The 17,714-nt window shown below is 46.4% G+C and overlaps 1 protein-coding gene across 1 annotated transcript; it reads left to right on the top strand.

Annotated features, from left to right (window-relative positions):
* The first annotated feature begins 7,859 nt into the window (after positions 1-7,859).
* DKK1 (dickkopf WNT signaling pathway inhibitor 1) lies at positions 7,860-10,103 on the top strand. The gene is made up of 4 exons (XM_054034326.1): positions 7,860-8,502; positions 8,591-8,753; positions 8,988-9,131; positions 9,490-10,103. The coding sequence occupies exons 1-4, from the start codon at positions 8,266-8,268 to the stop codon at positions 9,738-9,740; spliced, it is 795 nt and encodes a 264-aa protein (XP_053890301.1). The 5' UTR covers positions 7,860-8,265; the 3' UTR covers positions 9,741-10,103.
* The last annotated feature ends 7,611 nt before the right edge of the window (positions 10,104-17,714 follow it).

The following is a 17,714-nucleotide window of genomic DNA, read 5'->3' as shown; positions in this document are numbered from 1 at the left end:
TTAGATGGCATACCTCTTTTACAACCTCTAATATATGTGTCTCTCTGTCTACATAAATATATATGTTACATACATACTGAAAACAAATATACTTCCAAAAGAAGTAAACTAAATCCCAAAGGATACTGTTTGGCCATAAATAGTATATGTTCTATGAAAATGAAAATAGATTGATGACGATAAAACAAAAAGTAGTCTGTTATGGCTATCCCTTAAGATACATGTCTAGAGATAGTGACTCATCAGCCATGGACAATATGCCAGGAAAATGTGGATTACTTCAAACCTACCCACAGACTACGCTGTAATGTAGGTCTCAGCTTTGTAATTAGAATGCCACATGAGTTTTGTAATGCTGAGGCAGGGGTGCTGGAACTAGAGGTTTTGGGGGTGCATCATCATCATCAGTTGTTCCCATCATATACAGGATGTTTTGTTCAATGGCTTTCAGTACCCCTACTATATAAATTGCTCCAATGCCACTGTGCTCAGAATATGAGGAGTTACTGCCTGATCTCATCATCTCAGTAGTAAATGTGGTTCTTGCAAAATAGCAAGATTAGGGTCCATGTGCTAAAAGCTCAATGTGTACAATAGCTGCCCTTCCCTATTGAGCAAATCATTTACGCATCTGTGTAAATCCCACTGAAATAAAAGTCAAGCATATTCTTAATGCTTTGCAGCAAATACTGAAGAAGTGAAATAAAAATCCAAATAAGAGAAGCTATCCTTGAGCCCCCCAGTAAGGTACGCCCACCTTGAAATTTGATATATGGGGAGATACTGAGAAAATATCATGACTGATTTTCAGGATCTGGTTACTACAAATGTTGCAGTTTTTAGACAGAGCCTTTCAAATAGGGACATTTTTATCTAAGTAGCTCCAAGTGATTTACAAAATTAATGAAGTACCCCAACAGTCCTATAAGCTAGAAAAGAGATACTGCATACAGGGATCACTTCATGCACTACTGATATGCAGCCACATCTGACATAGAATGCAACAGCTGCTTTACAGCAACAGTTTAGGACATGAAGTAAAGATGAATTCAGCTGAAAATTACAAAGATAATTTAGTGTCATCACATAATTACCGGAATCAGATTTTGGCCAGAGGTGATGTTAGCTATTCTATGCTAAAAATAACATGAAATCCTGGGTTCTCTATTGACTATACAAATGTAAGGATCATGGTTTCACATCTCATCTGAAAAACAGCGGCACAATACATAAAACACCATGCTCCAACAATGTTTCATCACTGACTCAAAGAGAAGTGTCTTGCCTACACCACTTCCTGCAACACCTGATGTGTTCTTTGAAGGATGCCCATCCAATTACTGACCTGGCCTGATCCTGCTTTACTTACAAGATCTGACAATACCCGCACAAGGTAACAAGAGTATCAATAACACTGTATGTGGGTGGTCAATACTATAGTTCTAATTAAAGGGTTGTATCTTCTGAAGTAAACACCCAAGCCTTAAGGGAATTAGCATTTATGATCTGCAAAGCTTTGATGAAGATGGTATAGTTGCAGTATTTTTTTAACCTAATTTTACTTTCAAAACCATCTTTTAATACCATTTTCATGCTGATGATAGTTTAATGATATTTTTATCTAACCTTAGAAAAGGAAATGAATAAACTGCACTCCCTGTTAATACAGAAAGTCTGTTCAAAGGAATCAGAACGAATTAAGTAAATTGGCCAGGTGGAAGGAAAATTAATACCTGCTGGAGCCCCCCACCCACATCCACTAATGCATTTTATGCCACCACCATTGTGATATATCATTCTGTTTTAACAGACGTCTGCCTGCATCACATTAAAGATGTCACTCCTATTTATAGCTTGGAGTGATTCCCATAATAAAGCCCAATCCAGCTTCAGATGAAAACAAAAGGAGTTTTGCAGTCGACTTGAATAGGAGTGGAGTCAAGCCCTAAGAGACTTACATTATAGCAACAATGCCACTCTTGAGCAATGTTATTGAATGGTTTTTCAAGTTCAAGTTTCAGAAGCAAAATAAATTCTCAGTAAGAAAATCTATTCTCTTATATTCACACAAATTAAATGCTATCAGTTAATCACCCAAATGCAAACACTTTTCCACTCTCTTCTACAATCTGCCTGCTGATAAGGGGGAAAAGGGATCTCAGAGAGAAATTCACTCTGGATAGGGGAGACAACTATCCCATGAAGAATAATTATAGAAAGTGGTTTTTCACTATCTAGCTCCTCCTTTTTCCCTCATGAAAGTTATCATCATATGAAGCTTATGAAAAACCTCCTGTGTACCAAGGGTCCTGAGCCTTCACATCTCTGGAGATACTCTGCAAAGTTATGTACTATCCCCAAGTCACTGTACATTAGTGTCAGGAGAAACCGTGTGCAGTACTGTTCTGAGGAATGGCGCACACAATTACTAGATCCAGAACATTATTGCTGCTATCCTCAAGACAGAGTTTATGGATTATAGCATCAAACAGTAAGTATATAAATCCCTAATAGCCCCAGCCCTTATGGTTCTCAAGTTCCATAGTGGATTCTTTCTCTGCCACTTGAATGAATTATGGTAATAAAGTCTCCTTGTTACTTAGTAACTCTCAATCCCAACTCATTAGAGAATGCCTAACCTCCAGCAACTGGACAAGAGCCACACAAAGAGGGTCCCAGGTAACCAGTCGCAGTATTTTTTTGCCTCAGTTTACTTTCAAAACCATTGTCATGCTGATGATAGTTTCAGCTGACTAGCTTGTTATAACTGTCTGCTAGGCTTCCCCTACAAAATTATCAGATTTAGCTACATTATTTTGTCCTCACTCCTCCCTCTATTGGAAATGCCTAACAATTTAAGATCCTGCCTCCTGTTGTTTCAAATACTTTCAAGGTGTATTGTTGTTTAGTGAGCTAATACTCAAATTTTAGAGTGGAGATGCTTCTAGTGTCAGTACCGGGTTTACAATAGCGCCAGTGGCGCCAGGCCCACATTTGGAAGGGGTCCATAATGACTACTTGGAGGCCCACAAAGGGTTAATTCAGCCCTGGCCACAGCCAAGCAATGTGCTGAAAGGTGTGCTCAGAGTTGTAGTTCACGTGCCTTCCACCGAGGCCCTTGGACCCGCGCTGCCAGCTACACTAGTAGTCCCATAATGCCCAGCGCCATCCTGTGAGCTGCCCCAGTTGAAGCGAGTGGCAGGGAATGGACCAAAAAAAAGGGGGAAATGGTGCAGGGAGAGGGTTCCCAGTGCTGGGGCACTGATCCTGCTGCGCCACCCTACCCATGGGGTAGGGGCTCCTGGCTCAGCCCCCCCCCCCCGCCTCCGAGTCTCCCCCGCTTGCCTAGGGTGGCAGCAGTGCTGTGACTCTCACCATGCGCCCCCCTCCCCCCTCCCAGCAACCCTGATGCCCGGCCGTGGGCTCCTGGGAACCGTCTTGACCTTGCAGCTTCAGCCCGTGTGTGTGTCCCTGGCCACCACTGGGGGCAGCGTGGGAGAGGCTGGTTCTCTGTGGCTCTCAAGGCCAGGGGGGCAGTGACAGTGGGGTTGGCTGCCACCACCCCCTGCCAGTGAGAATGCCCAGAAACTTCTCCCCTGCACTCCGGGGAGTGGTAGAGAGCAGTTTGGGGGGAAGGGGCAGTTGTGGGGCAAGTGTGAAGGGAGAGCCAGCGGTGACTCCTTGGGGAGGGGGTAGGAGAAGTAAGGTGTGAAGGTGGGGGTTGGGTGTGGAAGGGGCAGAGGGAGGGGAGTCTGAGTTGAAGGTGGGGTTGGCTCGGGGGGGGGGTAGTAGAAGGGAGGGTGACAGCCCTGGGCTGAAAGTGTGTGGGGGGTGGGCAATAGCAGGGTGATTGAGGAGAGCCTTTGTGTGAAGGTGGGGGCTAATTGTGTGTGAGAGGACAGTAGGAGGCAGGGGAGAGGGCCAGATGTGAAGGTTGGGGTGGGGGCTTGAGGCTAGATTATGTTGGTAGATTGTAAATCAGGGGTCGGCAACCTTTGTCATGCGGCTTGCCAGGGTAAGCACCCTGGTGGGCCGGGCCAGTTTATTTACCTGCTGACGCGGCAGGTTCAGCTGATCGCGGCCCCCACTGGCCGCAGTTCGCCGTCCCGGGCCAATGGGGGCGGCAGGAAGCCGCGGCCAGCACATTGCTCGCCCGCGCCGCTTCTCACCGCCCCCATTGGCCTGGGACAGCGAACCGCGGCCAGTGGGGGCCGCAATTGCCCGAACCTGCCGCGTCAGCAGGTAAATAAACTGGCCCAGCCCACCAGGGTGCTTACCCTGGCAAGCCGCATGCCGAACGTTACCGAGCCCTGTTGTAAGTGCATGTGTACCTGTCTGTCTGTCTGGCCCTTTCTCCCTGCAAAAGACAGGCACCAGCAATTTTCCTTCCCACACTCCAGCCCAGTAACTTCACTGTTTCGCTTAAAGTCATGAGGGATGGTGAGGCAAAGGGAGAAATAGGCTAAAGAAACTTTTCTTTTTAATATTTAAACATTACTATATCAAAGTAGAAAATCCAGCTTTCAAAAAATGTATTTGTGAAACATCACTTTAGGTGGTAGGGGTGAGGTGGAGATGCAGGTGCAACTCCACTGACTGCTACATCCGAGTTTTATATGGCTCATAACTGTGCTAAATGAACATTTGTGTTCGGGTCCCCAAGCAGGCCCTGAGTGTTTAAACAAAAAAGACAAACAACTCCTCCCACACAAGTAAACCAAAAATCAAGAATATTCTGGGTATACTGATGATTGCCCACTTTGTTCTCTATGGGCTGAATAGAGGTCTCAATCAACCATGGCTTCAAATATCTTAGTTTTTGAATAAATGTTTTCATCCCCATCCCAGCAGTACCATGGCACCATCATGCTCACTACATGGGAGCCCACAAATATGTTTGGCGCAGGGCCCACAGAAGATTAATCCGACCCTGCCAAGTGTTTTGCAGGTGTTTTGCAAGCTGACGCTGAACGACCACAGGAGGGCGCTGAGATCGTTACTTTTCACTGTCCCCTGCCAGACAGTGCCCTGCAAGTCCCCAGGAAACGCTTCAAGCCAATCCGCCCCATCCCGTCTCATACAGGCAGAGGGCTGTGGGTCTATTTGGCCGGCCGGAGACTGACACTGCAAGCCAACAGCACGCACTGCCGTGTGAATAGATTTGCGGCCAGGCAGATGCTGCCCCGAGGCTGTGCTGAGCAGAGTGGCTGCGCAAAGCCCGAGCAAACGGACTGTTTGGGGCCTCGCCATCGAGGCTCAGTTGATTAAGACCTGGGGTCCCCGGCGCCTTTGATCTCCGCTTATCAAAGCGAGCCCTCAGCAAGCCTCGCTTGGCACGCTGAGCAAACACAGTCCCGGCCCCAGAGACAGCGCTGAGCCCTATCAGCTGCCGAGCCAGTGCGCCGGACGCCGCGTTGTGCGGGAAGCCAGGCAAGCCGGGTGCCCTGCAGCCCCAGCCCGCGGGGCCCAGAGGGCTGCGAACCAGCCCTACACGTGGGGGGAGGGAGGGCACTGCCACGTGCCCAATCGCACCGGACACCGCGCCATGGGGGAAGGAGGCTGCTCTAGTCTGTGTGTAACGTGCAGGCTGGTACGGCACCGACCCTGCGGCGCTGCGCAACGTGCAGGCCGGCACCGTTCCGTATTAATGAAGCGCGGGGGTGGGGAGATTAGCCGGGCAAGTTACTGAAGTCCAAGCCCATGGCCAGAGCCTGTGCAGCGCAGCCCGCTCGCTTCCAGGGCTCCTAAGTAGCCAGCGCGCCTCTTCTGGTGCACGTCCTGGGCAGGGCAGCCCGAGCGGCTGGCTCTGCTTGTAGGTAACCAAGGGGCGGACTGGCTTGATTTGGAGCCAACTGTTACAGCTCTGCAGAAGCACAGGGCTGGGAGTCTTATGGGAAGTGCCGCAGGGTGGCCCCAGGGAAGCGCTGCGCTAAATGAGAGCAGAGAGGCGGGAATCCCACCTTTTAAGGGATGAGAGCGCGCAGCCAGGGCCGGGAATAAATGATTCTGAGAATAAAGTGATAACTCTGTGTGTTCTTGGGAATTGATTCTACTGTTTGAGGCCTTAAAAGTTCCTACTAAAGCAAAGGGGCTCAGCTATCAATGCTGAGTAACAAAGCAGCCAATAGTGTACATTAACTGAGTCCTGTAGTGGGAGCCCACCTTACCATACAGAGGGGAGACATCTTTTCAGACCTCGGCACCCTGGTTTCCCTAGGTGCGCCATTATAAAAGAATACTTAACCGTGCAGCATAGGCAGTTAGACACCAAAACCCAGAGCTGAAGCAGCGCCCTGCGTATGCGCCAAAACTTGTCTCTTACACCCTGTTGGTCCAATGAAAGATACTACCTCACCCACCTTGTCTCGCTAATAGCCTGGGGTCCACACAGCTACAACACTTGCAAAAAAAGTGTGCGTCAGACATGCTCCCCTGTTCAAACAGATTTTCTTCCTCATAGCAAAGCCCTAATGTGCTATGCCAAGCCTTTGTTTATTTCCTATTAGCCGAGATAAGCTTGCCTGGAAAGTTTAATCTCACACTACAAGGCCCGATCCTGCCTCTAATTACACTAGTAACCCTAGAGCACTGAACAGTTCCTTTGAAGTCAATGTGCGAGTAAAGGCTACAAATCCAGACCATCGCTTGCATATGCCACAGTGGGATGATGCAACGTGTTTTTAAAGCACCAAACAGCACTACTAGCCCATTAAGAGCGGAACGGGGCTTCTTTGGTAGCTCAGAGCCTGCCTGGCAGGTGGAAACCTCACAGTCCAGGCCTCTTAAATGCGCAACGCCCCCCAAAACCAGAGGGGGCGAGGCAGGCTCGCTCAAGAACCATTGTTATGAAATCCTGGCCAAATGGTAGTAACAATATACAAACACTTGCTGCTGCGGCTATCTAACATCCAACTAGAGCGGGGGGAGCACGGGAGCGCTAATAGTCAAGTCGCTCCGTCCCCATGAGGGATGCTAAGGCACCTCTTTACAGCAAAGGCTTATTTTGTAACTTCGTCCCTTTGCACTCTGGAGTCAGAATAACCCTTTAATTTATGTGTCACCAAGTGATGAACTATTAGTGCTACCCAGTGCCTAAACGCCTGTTAAAAGGACCGGCAGCCGCGCCTTATCACTACGTGCTAATCAACCTAGATTTGCTTTAGGGGGCTTCGACCAGATACTTACTTTGGCAAACGGTTTTCGGCAGCTTGGCGCTGCACTGGCCTTTGATCTCCGTTGTATGTTTAACCAGCGTCTCCCGTTCCCCGGAGGGGGCAAATGCTGCCAGTTGAGGAAAGCAGTTGAATAAAGTTAAAATACGCCGCTTTATAGGGGGACTAGACAGCTTCGGACTCTACCTCCTCTTCCTACATTTGTACAAGATAACCCATCCTTGCGCTAATTTGCAACTAACAGATGCCAGGCTCCCTCTAAATATCCCATCAAAGGGTAATTAGAAAGCGTGCCCTCCATTCTTACGCGTCGTTTGATGTGGAGATTGGGTGTGTTTTGTTTTGTTCAAAGAAGATTATTTACAGTGAAAAACGGCAACTCAAACAGCACCCTCCGGGGAAACGATTGTGCCTCGTTAAATGCCCTAATGACACCTAACAGAGCCGAGTAATGTTCGGCTTCCCCCCCGAATACACAAAAGTCCACATTGGGGTGACTAGTAACGTTGATTGGGCAGCTGACACTGGGCACAGGCGACACGCAGCGGCCCGGAGGGGGGGGGGGGCTCGGCGCTGTGTGACAACATGGTTCAAAAGGAGGGATTTAATTAAGTCACGAAGTGTACGCGATTCCCACATAACAGGCAGCCCCTGGTGCCCGCAGCTCAGCGGGAGACGCTGCTCGGAGCTCGCAGCCGCAAAGAGACTTGTGGAAGCGGCAGCAGCTGCCTGGGGATTCATCGATAATTGCCACGGCGGCGATTGCGAAACCCCGCTCTTGGGGCTCGGCCAATGAGGGAGGCTTTGTGGGGGGCAGCAGCGCAACCCCCCGGCTCTCTTTGAAATCCCATCTTTGCCTGTGGCGCCCTCCCCCCACCCCGTAGGGGCGGGACCACGAACCGGCCCCCGGGAGTATAAAGGCAGCAACAGCCAGGCAGGTAGTTACCAGTAGCGAGTAGCTGTGCGGAACATCTCCCTGCGCCACCTAGGGCTTGTGGTCCCCAGCCCACCAGGAGTACAGCTACTGCGCGGGTCCCTCACCTCGGGCGGGGCGGATCTGACCCCTTGGCTTCAGCTCGCTGCCGCTTGGAAGATGCTGCTGGGCGCGGCCCGTCTTTGCGTGGCGCTGGCGGCCGCTCTGTGCTGCTGCCCCTGGGCGGTGTCGGCGTCGAGTGCCGGGTTCGGCCCCAGCCTCCTCAACTCCAACGCCATCAAGAACCTGCTGCCAGGCGGGGGCGCCGGGCTGGGGGGCTCCTCCGTCAGTGCCGCGCCCGCAGACTCCCTCCTGCTGGAGGGGGGCAACAAGCACCAGGCCGTCGAGACCCACCAGGTATGTGACCTCCCCGTGAGCGGGGCTCCTCTGCCCCCCGCGCGGCGAGCCCACCCCCCGCCTCACTGGCGCTGTGTCTCCCTTGCAGCCTTACACCTGCTCGGAGGACGAGGACTGCGCCCCGGACGAGTTCTGCTCCAGCGCCCCGCGCGGAGCCGGCCCCGCAGTCCCGCTCTGCCTCGCCTGCAGGAAACGCCGGAAGCGCTGCCTGCGCCACGCCATGTGCTGCCCGGGCAACTACTGCAATAACGGTGAGCGGCGGGGCGGGGTGCGGGGCCGTGCCGCGCTGTTTGGGGTGGCTGCCCCGGCCCGGCCTGGCTGCAGGTGCAATAGCTAGACTCACATGGGTCCCAAGGGCCGTGTGTCTGCGCCACTGCGGGGACCACCCGCCTGCCCCATAGCTGCGCACCTGCTTATGTAGCAGCCTCAAGCCGGGCCCTGCTGTTACCCAGGCTGTGCTGACTCCTGCCCCTTCCCCCTCTCAGGGATCTGTGTGCCATCTGAGCAAGGTCACTTTCTCCCCGGGGAGATGGAGGAGACCATCATTGAGAGCTTCAGTCCTGACCATGGAATCCCGGACTTGCATCCCAAAAGGACCACATCCCCTTCCCAGTCGCACCACCTGAAAGGTAAGGGGGCCTGGTGGCTCCTACAGTAGCAAGTGTAACTAGTGGGGGGTGGGTTAGCCTCAAACCTTGCTTAGGCTTCCCCCTATTCCTGCAGTGTACTAAACCCATGTGTAAAAGGCCTTTTAACTAAGGCACAGCCTGAGGTGTCTGCCTGAAATAGCACCGGAGACAGCACTGAGGCTAAATGCAGCCATCCAGCTGCTAGTCTGTGGCTCTTCCCGACCCCCAACTATTTTCTGACAAGCCCTAGACAAAGTCTGCCTCTTATACTGCAATTGCTTGTTCAAGTCTCTGCTGTTTGACTCTGCTGCAGTCAGACAATTTACCACAGGCTTTTAATCACTTTCTTCTTTCAAAGGTCAGGAAAGTACCACCTGCCTCCGCTCTTCTGACTGTGCTGCTGGATTGTGTTGTGCACGTCACTTCTGGTCCAAGATCTGTAAACCTGTCCTTAAGGAAGGCCAAGTATGCACCAAACACCGAAGGAAAGGCTCTCATGGCCTGGAGATCTTTCAGCGATGCTACTGTGGAGAAGGTCTGTCCTGTCGGCTACAAAGAGATTATGCAACTACCAACTCTTCCAGACTGCATACTTGCCAAAGACATTGAACACCACTCCTCACTACATAGGATGGACTTTGGAGAGGGTTTCTGGGCAGTGCATTGTTTGTTTTGGCAGCTCATCTCTAAGGATGTACCGATTCGGAGGTTACACTAAGTACTCTATTTCCCCTTCCTAAAGCTGGAGTATGAGGCTTGTTTCTTTAAGAAACTTTCAGTGACTAATTGCAGTAAATTACTGTGTTGTAAATACTCAATGTGGCACTTAACTGTACATATTCCAGAATTTTAATTTTTCTAAAGGTGCTGCATGATCTCTAGTCTGCTATTGTGACACATCTTGTACACACTGGTTTTATATCTTCCTAAGTCTATGAATTGTCCATGTGGAAGTGAAATAAATAACTTTAAAAAAAACAAAACACCACGACTGGCATTTACTGATAAATTTCTCCCTACCTGTGGTCTAAATGAAGACCCAAATAAAAGCAAGCTTAAATCACATTAATAGCTTGTTAACTCTACAACATGATGTCCCAAATGGATGTACACTTGTCAGAAACAATGATATGCATATAAACTGAGATGTCTCCTTTTCTTAAAGCTCTGCATAGGAAGAGGTCCAGAGTTGGTTAAATAAGAGTGAGGAGGCTCTATGAATGGTGGCGTTCTCTATTCCGTTTCTCTCAATTCAATTGACCTGGAAACCATAAATCCTAAGTTGTGGGTGCTCTCAATGTGGAGGAGAGAATCATCTTTTTCCCCAAATACATGCATTTGCTTTCACTACCTGTGTTTGTTCTATATATATATAAAAAAACGTAAGTCCTGTTGCCACAAACAAAATGCATTCTATATACTTCCCATCTATGGGGGGATCAGAAATCATCGCCCTACTTGAAGAGAACATTCAAGAAGGCCTGAGTAGGAGAAGGCTAAACCCCCCTACTCCTTTCTGAGAGATGGAGGTGCTTGCTAGCACTCTCTCCCCTCATCTGGAGAGTAATGTGTGAAAGTAGCTTCTGCTGGCTAGCTTTAACTCCCAGTGTCTTTTTCAGGTGCTTGCAGCTCAGCCATTAAACCAAAGAAACTGCGTGCACCTCTAGACTCCTGCATCCAAGTAATAGAGCCTCAGCTGGTGTGAATTGCCATTGGCTCCATTGATACTCTTTAATCCTTCCAAACACACACAAGTGCTGTGACAAGTCACTTTCCTTCCAGTGCCTTACAGGCTGGCTTAGAGTTGAAGTTCACAAAGGTGAGAGGGGCTCAGGAGTCTGGGATACCTGGAAGTGTTGCAGGAGAAATCTTTCCCCTCCAAATCACTGTTTTGCTTTGTTTGCCTTCTGAGCCCAAATCACTGTGACTGCCTCTCCTAGGATGTGTGGAAGCAGTACTTTATTAAATGTGAAGGCAGCTTTAATGTCCTGTGACATGCACTCACATAGAAATGCAGCCTTTTCCCTATATTGCTTTAATGTTACTGAAATGAGTTCAGTTTCATCTCAAAGGGCTATTGCCAATAATGTCTGTTGCATTGGGGCTTGCTTAATTCAGTGACCAATGGGGCCATATCAAGGCACAGGAAATTGGCGTGGTGTGACACTGCCTTTTAGAGGTAAATTTCACCTCTGAGCTTGAAACGCTCTTTCCCCTTGCAGAGCTTTAAGCATCAGGAAGATACAGTTCCCACTGATTAAGGCCAGGGTCGCAGGAAACCACTTGCTGCAAAGTGAGGAAAGAGGATCCTTCTGACTTAGAGGAAGCAGCAGCCAATTCCTGAAGGGGGAAGTGCACTTAAGTTAGCCGTCTTCAGACCACTTAGAACTGGATTTCAGTTTCACATGGAAAATGGTAAGGGGGTTTCCACATAGGAGGGCATGGACCTCGATGTTTTACCAAGTAATAAATTAAACTGTTTTCACCCACTTGGTTATAAGGTCATTCATAGCAGCCTATGACGAATAATCCAGTGGTTACAATGAGAAATGAGCCAATTGTGAGCTAGGTTACTACAGTTATAGATTAAATCAGAACCCAGGGAAATACATTTCTGCAGCAGCAAAATTTCAGCAGCATGCTGGTAGCATTTCATTGTATATCTTATTTTTATTAGCACCAAAAGCATGCAAGATACCATTGTAAAATGAGACATGTATCTGAAATGCCTCAATAAGCATTGGTCAAGAATTTAACATAATTGAACTATGTTGCACTGTAATATAAGTGGTATTTGAGCCGTCAAGATAATTTGGTGAGAGTACAAAAGTCAATGCATATTGGGCTCAATTGAGCAGTGGTGTTAATGGTAGCATAAGTCAGGGTGGATAAAAATCAATGACTTTTTTAAAAACATCAAATTGGATTTTTTATTAAATTGGATTTTTTTCTATAAAATGTTTTTAAGGGGAAAAAACCTATCTAAGGATAGTTTTAATTAAGATACTTCATAGCTCAAAGATATCTCACCATGGAATAGGGATTATAAATTCTAATTCTATAGTATGAGACAATATATTCATGTAATGTTTAAGAAAAGTTTTGTAAATGAGTTCCAATAGTTCATGGATTAGGGACCCAATCTTATGTGATTCCACAGGCTTCTGTATAGATTATTTAGGTTAATCTTTCTATCTACCCAATGGGACGCAATGCTCAGTCTAGAATATACCGTCAGAGATGCTTAGTTTTGCAGTTCTCAAACTGTGGATTTGTGTCTCCAGAGGTAACATGTTTGTTAACAGCAAAAATGTTTTTAAATAAATAAATAAATAATATATAGAGGTGAGAAATAACAGACCTCAACCGTATTGTCCCTCTGCAAATTTGTGTACACAGAGTCAATCCCTTACCACTCTCTAAAAGTGCAAAGTTTCAAAAAGTTCCATGACTAGAAGATTGTTGGGGGCGGAATAGATATGGCCAAGGAGAAGCAGTCTGGAGATAAATGTGAGAAGCGAGGGAAATATACTTGTTTCGTTAAAATATTATATGTTTGCTGTTGAAGAAAAATATCCAGAATACTTAACATTGTTTTAGTTAAATAAAACAATTTAAATGTCTATCTGGTGATGGTCTCCTCCTAATACAGCATGGCAAGAAAATCCTCCAAATATTAATGATTAACCTGTTGAATTGAAGACAGTTCACCTTCCAATGCCTGCATAAATATCTGCTTCAATTACCTTTGGTAAATGAAATAACTAAAAAAATCATTCATTTTCTGATAGAGCTGTAAAACAAATCTGAAAAGTTTTCAAAATAAATCACTGTTTAAAAATATATAGTGTGTACTTTCTAAAAATGAAACATACATCTATCTCTGAGTTGTCAAGAATATGTATTAAGGTTATAACAACCAACAAGAATGCAGTTTTATGTAGAAAACCATGATTAAATCGAGTCTTCCTGAATAGTGATTTAAATCATGATTTAAGGCAACTTGATTTAAATCAAAGCCACCCTGGATGTTCAGACGGTATGGTCAGAAAATGGGTGTAAGTGGTAAAGTAACTCAGTGGTTTTGGCATTTGGTCAGTGTTAAAAATTAGTAACTATGAGGAAAGCACAATTGTAAAGTGTGTGTGTGTGTGTGTGTGTGTGTGTGTGTGTGGATTTGCAGTGGGATTGCATACTTTACCATGCGTACTCTTGTAACTTTCTTCTATAGTCCTTCTTCCAAGTTATCCCCTGGTTTTGGCATCTGTTTGATGCTATTGTTTTATAGGGGCACTCATCATTATGATATCAGCGATATAGATTCACAAAGGTATTTAGGCACCAAAATCTGGGTTTAGGCATTTAAGTCCCAGTTTTAGGCTCCAATTCATGAAAATCCTGCTGAACCCTGAAGGCACCTGAACTCACTAGGCACCTACCTTTTTGCAGTAAAAATTTCCCTGGGTGCCTATGTTTCTGCCTCAGGGCAGGGCCAGTGCTACCATTAAGGCAAACTAGGCAGTTGCCTAGGGTGCCAAGATTTGGGGGCGCCCAAAAGCGGTGCCCCCAATTTTTTTTTTACAGTGTTCCTGGCCTGGGCTGCCGGCGGTGTGCTGACACATGCGGCTCAGACTCCCTCTCCCAGCACAGCGGCCGCTCCATGCAATTATTGTCATTGCTGGCAGGGCGGTGTGCTCAGGGAGGGTGCATAGCAGAGGTGAGCTGGGGTGGGGAACCCTGCTGCAACTCCCCCCACACTGCCCTCAGGCAGCCTCCCCCCCCCACGGCGGCAGCTCCCCACCCCCCCGGCCCGGGGAGCCGTGCAGCAGCTCCCCACCCCAGTTCACCTCTGCTCAGCCCCCTCCCCGAGCACGCCGTCGCTGCTCCACTTCTCCCGCCTCCCAGGCTTGCCGCGCCAATCAACTGTTTGGTGCGGCAAGCCTGGAAGGGGAAGAGAATTAGAGCAGGGGCGGCGTGCTCGGGGAGGAGGCGGAGCAGAGGTGAGCTGGGGTGGGGAGCTGCCGCACAGCTCCCTGGGGGGAGGAGCTGCTGCCGGGGGGGGGCACCTTAGGGCAGAGGGGAGTGGGGAGCTGCTGCAGGGCAGGTAGGGGGGAGAGGGCAAGGTGGAAGTTTCACCTAGGGCGCGAAACTTCCTTGCACCGACCCTGACTCAGGGTATGCACAGTGCTGCCTCACTCCAGGTATCCAGTGGCCTGTCCACTGCCTGAGCCCCAGAGCAATTCACAAACTCATGAAGATAAGCTTTGGCTGCATAATATCTAATAGACATGCTCAGAGGTTCACACAGAACACCTGGGGAGTGGGGAAGAGAACCTCCCTCATAACATTTATCCCAGTGGTTAGGTTATTCAGTGTGTCACATTACCTCTCCACAAGAGGGGGAGGGATCTGTCAATTCTCAGGTGAAAGCCCTAACCCCTGGGTCATTGGCTACTCTGATGTGGGGCACCCTCAATCGCTCCTGTTGAAGCTGTTCCACGTTGGAGCAGAAGGATTGGACTTCTGCATCTCCAACATCCTGAGACAATGCTCTTACCACTAGGCTTTAGAGTTATTCAGATGCTAATGTGTTTTCCCTCTCTCTTTGCACCCAGTGACTCTTTATGTAGGATGTGACAGATCCCTGACAAAAAGTTATGCAGGAGGTCCTCCTCCTCCTTCCTCTCCACCATCCTGGCTTCTTACAAAAAATTCCTTAAATGCCTAATTCCAAAGAGGGTTCATAGCTGATATCTACAAATTATGCCAGTGATGAATTTGGACCATTGTTTTCATTCAGGGTTTTTGTTTGCTCCATATCTCAGGATACTAATACCTAGTGTTTATCTTTTCCATTATGAAGATTTTTGGAGGGTGCGGGGCCGGGGGGGCATTAAAAACACAAGCAGCGCTTTGGGGGAAGGGGAAGTGGGATATTGTGTGTGTGTTTTCCACCCTAGTTTACTTTTGTTTACCTATTATCTTTCACAGAGTATTCTGACAAAATAATGAAGAAACATCAAAGAAACCTATAATAATAACTTTGAGAGCTGAAAAAATATGCTATATAAATTAAAAGAACTTTACAGACATTAATTCCTCATTTAAACAGACATACGTAATTGTCCTGAAGTCACATAGGGTGAAATTCTCCCCTGTGCAGAGGGCCATCAAAGGTCCAAGAGTCATTTAAGTCCTACTTCAGATCTCAATTCTTAGCACTGAGGTGAATTTCACTGTAGTGAATCATTTGCAGAGCCAACACTCAAACCCCAGGATTCCTGATTCCCAGTCTTGTGGTTTAACAGCTATACAGACTGCCTCCCCTATTCATGACAGATATACTAAGTAGAAGTTATAAAATGAAACGTTATTATAATTTTAATAACGTTCTCCTAAACATCTTTCTGATGTTTTTTCTCCCTTTTGTTTCCTGCTGGAATTTATTTTTGAAATGTTATAATCTTTTACTTACCAGACAAACCTCTGCTCACATAAACAAAGGTTTCAAATAGGTCAGTAATAAAATCCCTTCCTAAAAGAGAAATTCTTTGTTCAGTAACATGTTCTTACATTTGAGATGATGATATCATTATTTACACAAAGTCATGCTAATCTTACTGGCATGTGGTGAAATGAAGAGGACAGTACGTACTGCAGTTTGCCCTATGTCTGATTATTGAGTGGTTCATCCTTAGGGTAAACATCTTATTCTTTAGATTCCCCTCCCATTTTTATACTTCTAAACATTGTTTCTGATTTATCTTAGGCCCTAATATAGAGATGCATCCTTGCTCAAGAAAACATTTAAGTATGTGCTTAGTTTCCATTGACTTCAGTAGGACTTAACTTTAAGGGTGAACTTAAGAAGGTGCTTAGGTGTATCCTGAATTGGGACCCCAATGAACATAAAATGATTAATTAGTCCAGGCCTCTTCAAGTTCAGTCTCCCAATCTACAAGTCTAGCCCCTAGACACCAGTGACTCCTTTAACAGATGAATTTATTTCGCTAGAGGGCAGTGTATCAGGAGCACTAGCATCAATCACAACCAGTGTGGCGTGCAATTAAAAAACCCACGATTGTCTAAAATAATTAATAAAACTTCCACTATACTTCTGTTGTGCAAGAAACAGTAATATGTGTTTTATACTTTTGCTTCCGACACAGAGCTACCCACAGAGATTTCAGAAAACAATATTGACAAAAGTTTTTTATTTTTATAGAAATCGTTCGTTGATCCTACAGAGACCACAGCATGCAAGTATTTAAAAAAACATGAAAGCACTGCACTGAGAGAGCAGGTGAAAAGCTTAGTGGAAGTAAGGCTGCATAGAAAAGCTGTTAACTACAAAAACATGTATCCTAAACCACCTGCTTAAGCTGTTTTTACTCTCTTCCAATTTGTTGAATTCAGATCTCTGTATAATTGAACCCTGATGTCATTTGAGTTGGGAAAAATCCATACAGGTGGCTTAACATCTAATTATTTCATTCGTAATGAAAGGCACAGGTGTAAAAGTATAAATGTTGTTTTCTTTATGTTATGCAGTAAGTCACGTTTCTTCTTTAAACAAAATAGCTACATCTCTGATAATCCAAAGTGATGTTTATGGTTCCTTTTACCTTGTACTGTTTCTTGTACTTGTTCTTTAGCTGTGTGTGATTTGTGTCCCTAATTAAAGCTTTTAATTGTGCTTGAGGGTAATTGAGAAACTGATATAGAAGGCAGTTCTAGGCAGCAGCTCTTCTGATCTTTGATCTTCTGTTTCACAGACTTTGTGGTGTGTTTTCCTCTTAGTTACTAACTTTTTATTAAAGGTAAGCGATTGTTGAGAGTACAGTTCTTTTCTTAAGTATTAAAAGAGTTATACAAAATTAGGGAATACAACAGAGTTTTGACAGTATAGGTTGTGCTACACTAAGTACGGTACACACCAGCCACTTCAATGGTGCACAACTCATGAACCAGAAAGGAGAATCAGGCCTATTGTTTTTACATCAATCCTTTATCGGTTTATCTTTCCTCAGCTAGTTCATCTATTAATACTTCTGTTAGTTGAGCTGTGTGACTTTACCTTGAGCTATACCTGCATTTGAGGATAAGTTTGGATCCGGGTTTTAGGCTGACAGTGGGCTTGAGTCTCAAAAAAATGCTTTACATGGGGACCTAAACTGATAGGACTCCATTACATTTAGGCAAGTGGTAGACACTACCAATTTGGTCACTTTAATGTGAACTCACTACACAAATACATCATTTGAAAGCTTATGACTACTTTAAGATGTCTGATGTGGAGCTTTCAAGTGGTGCTTTTACCATAGAAACTGATATGACACTGACAGTCAACAGATTACAATGACCGTTTGGAAGTATTGTAGTCAGAACAGTGATCTTTATGTTTTTAATCACCAAAAAGAGTGTCTCCAAAATGGTAAAGATGTAACACTAGGTATTAGTGTCCTGAGAAATGGAGCAAAAAATCCCTTGAATACAGGAAGTAGTTCACCCTCCACATTTTTCATTCATGTTGCAATGATGATCTAATATCTGGTTTACCTTTGTAAATGGTGGTAGTTTGGC

The sequence above is a fragment of the Malaclemys terrapin genome, chromosome 7 (genome assembly GCF_027887155.1).
Source record: "Malaclemys terrapin pileata isolate rMalTer1 chromosome 7, rMalTer1.hap1, whole genome shotgun sequence".
NCBI classification, from domain to species: Eukaryota; Metazoa; Chordata; order Testudines; family Emydidae; genus Malaclemys; species Malaclemys terrapin.
This window is presented reverse-complemented; position numbering and strand designations above follow the sequence as displayed.

Coding starts and splice junctions, on each gene's coding strand:
- DKK1 (XM_054034326.1), top strand. CDS start 8,266: ATGCTGCTGGGCGCGGCCCGTCTTTGCGTGGCGCTGGCGGCCGCTCTG. Junction 8,503..8,590: donor AGGCCGTCGAGACCCACCAG/GTATGTGACCTC, acceptor TCTCCCTTGCAG/CCTTACACCTGCTCGGAGGA. Junction 8,754..8,987: donor GGGCAACTACTGCAATAACG/GTGAGCGGCGGG, acceptor TCCCCCTCTCAG/GGATCTGTGTGCCATCTGAG.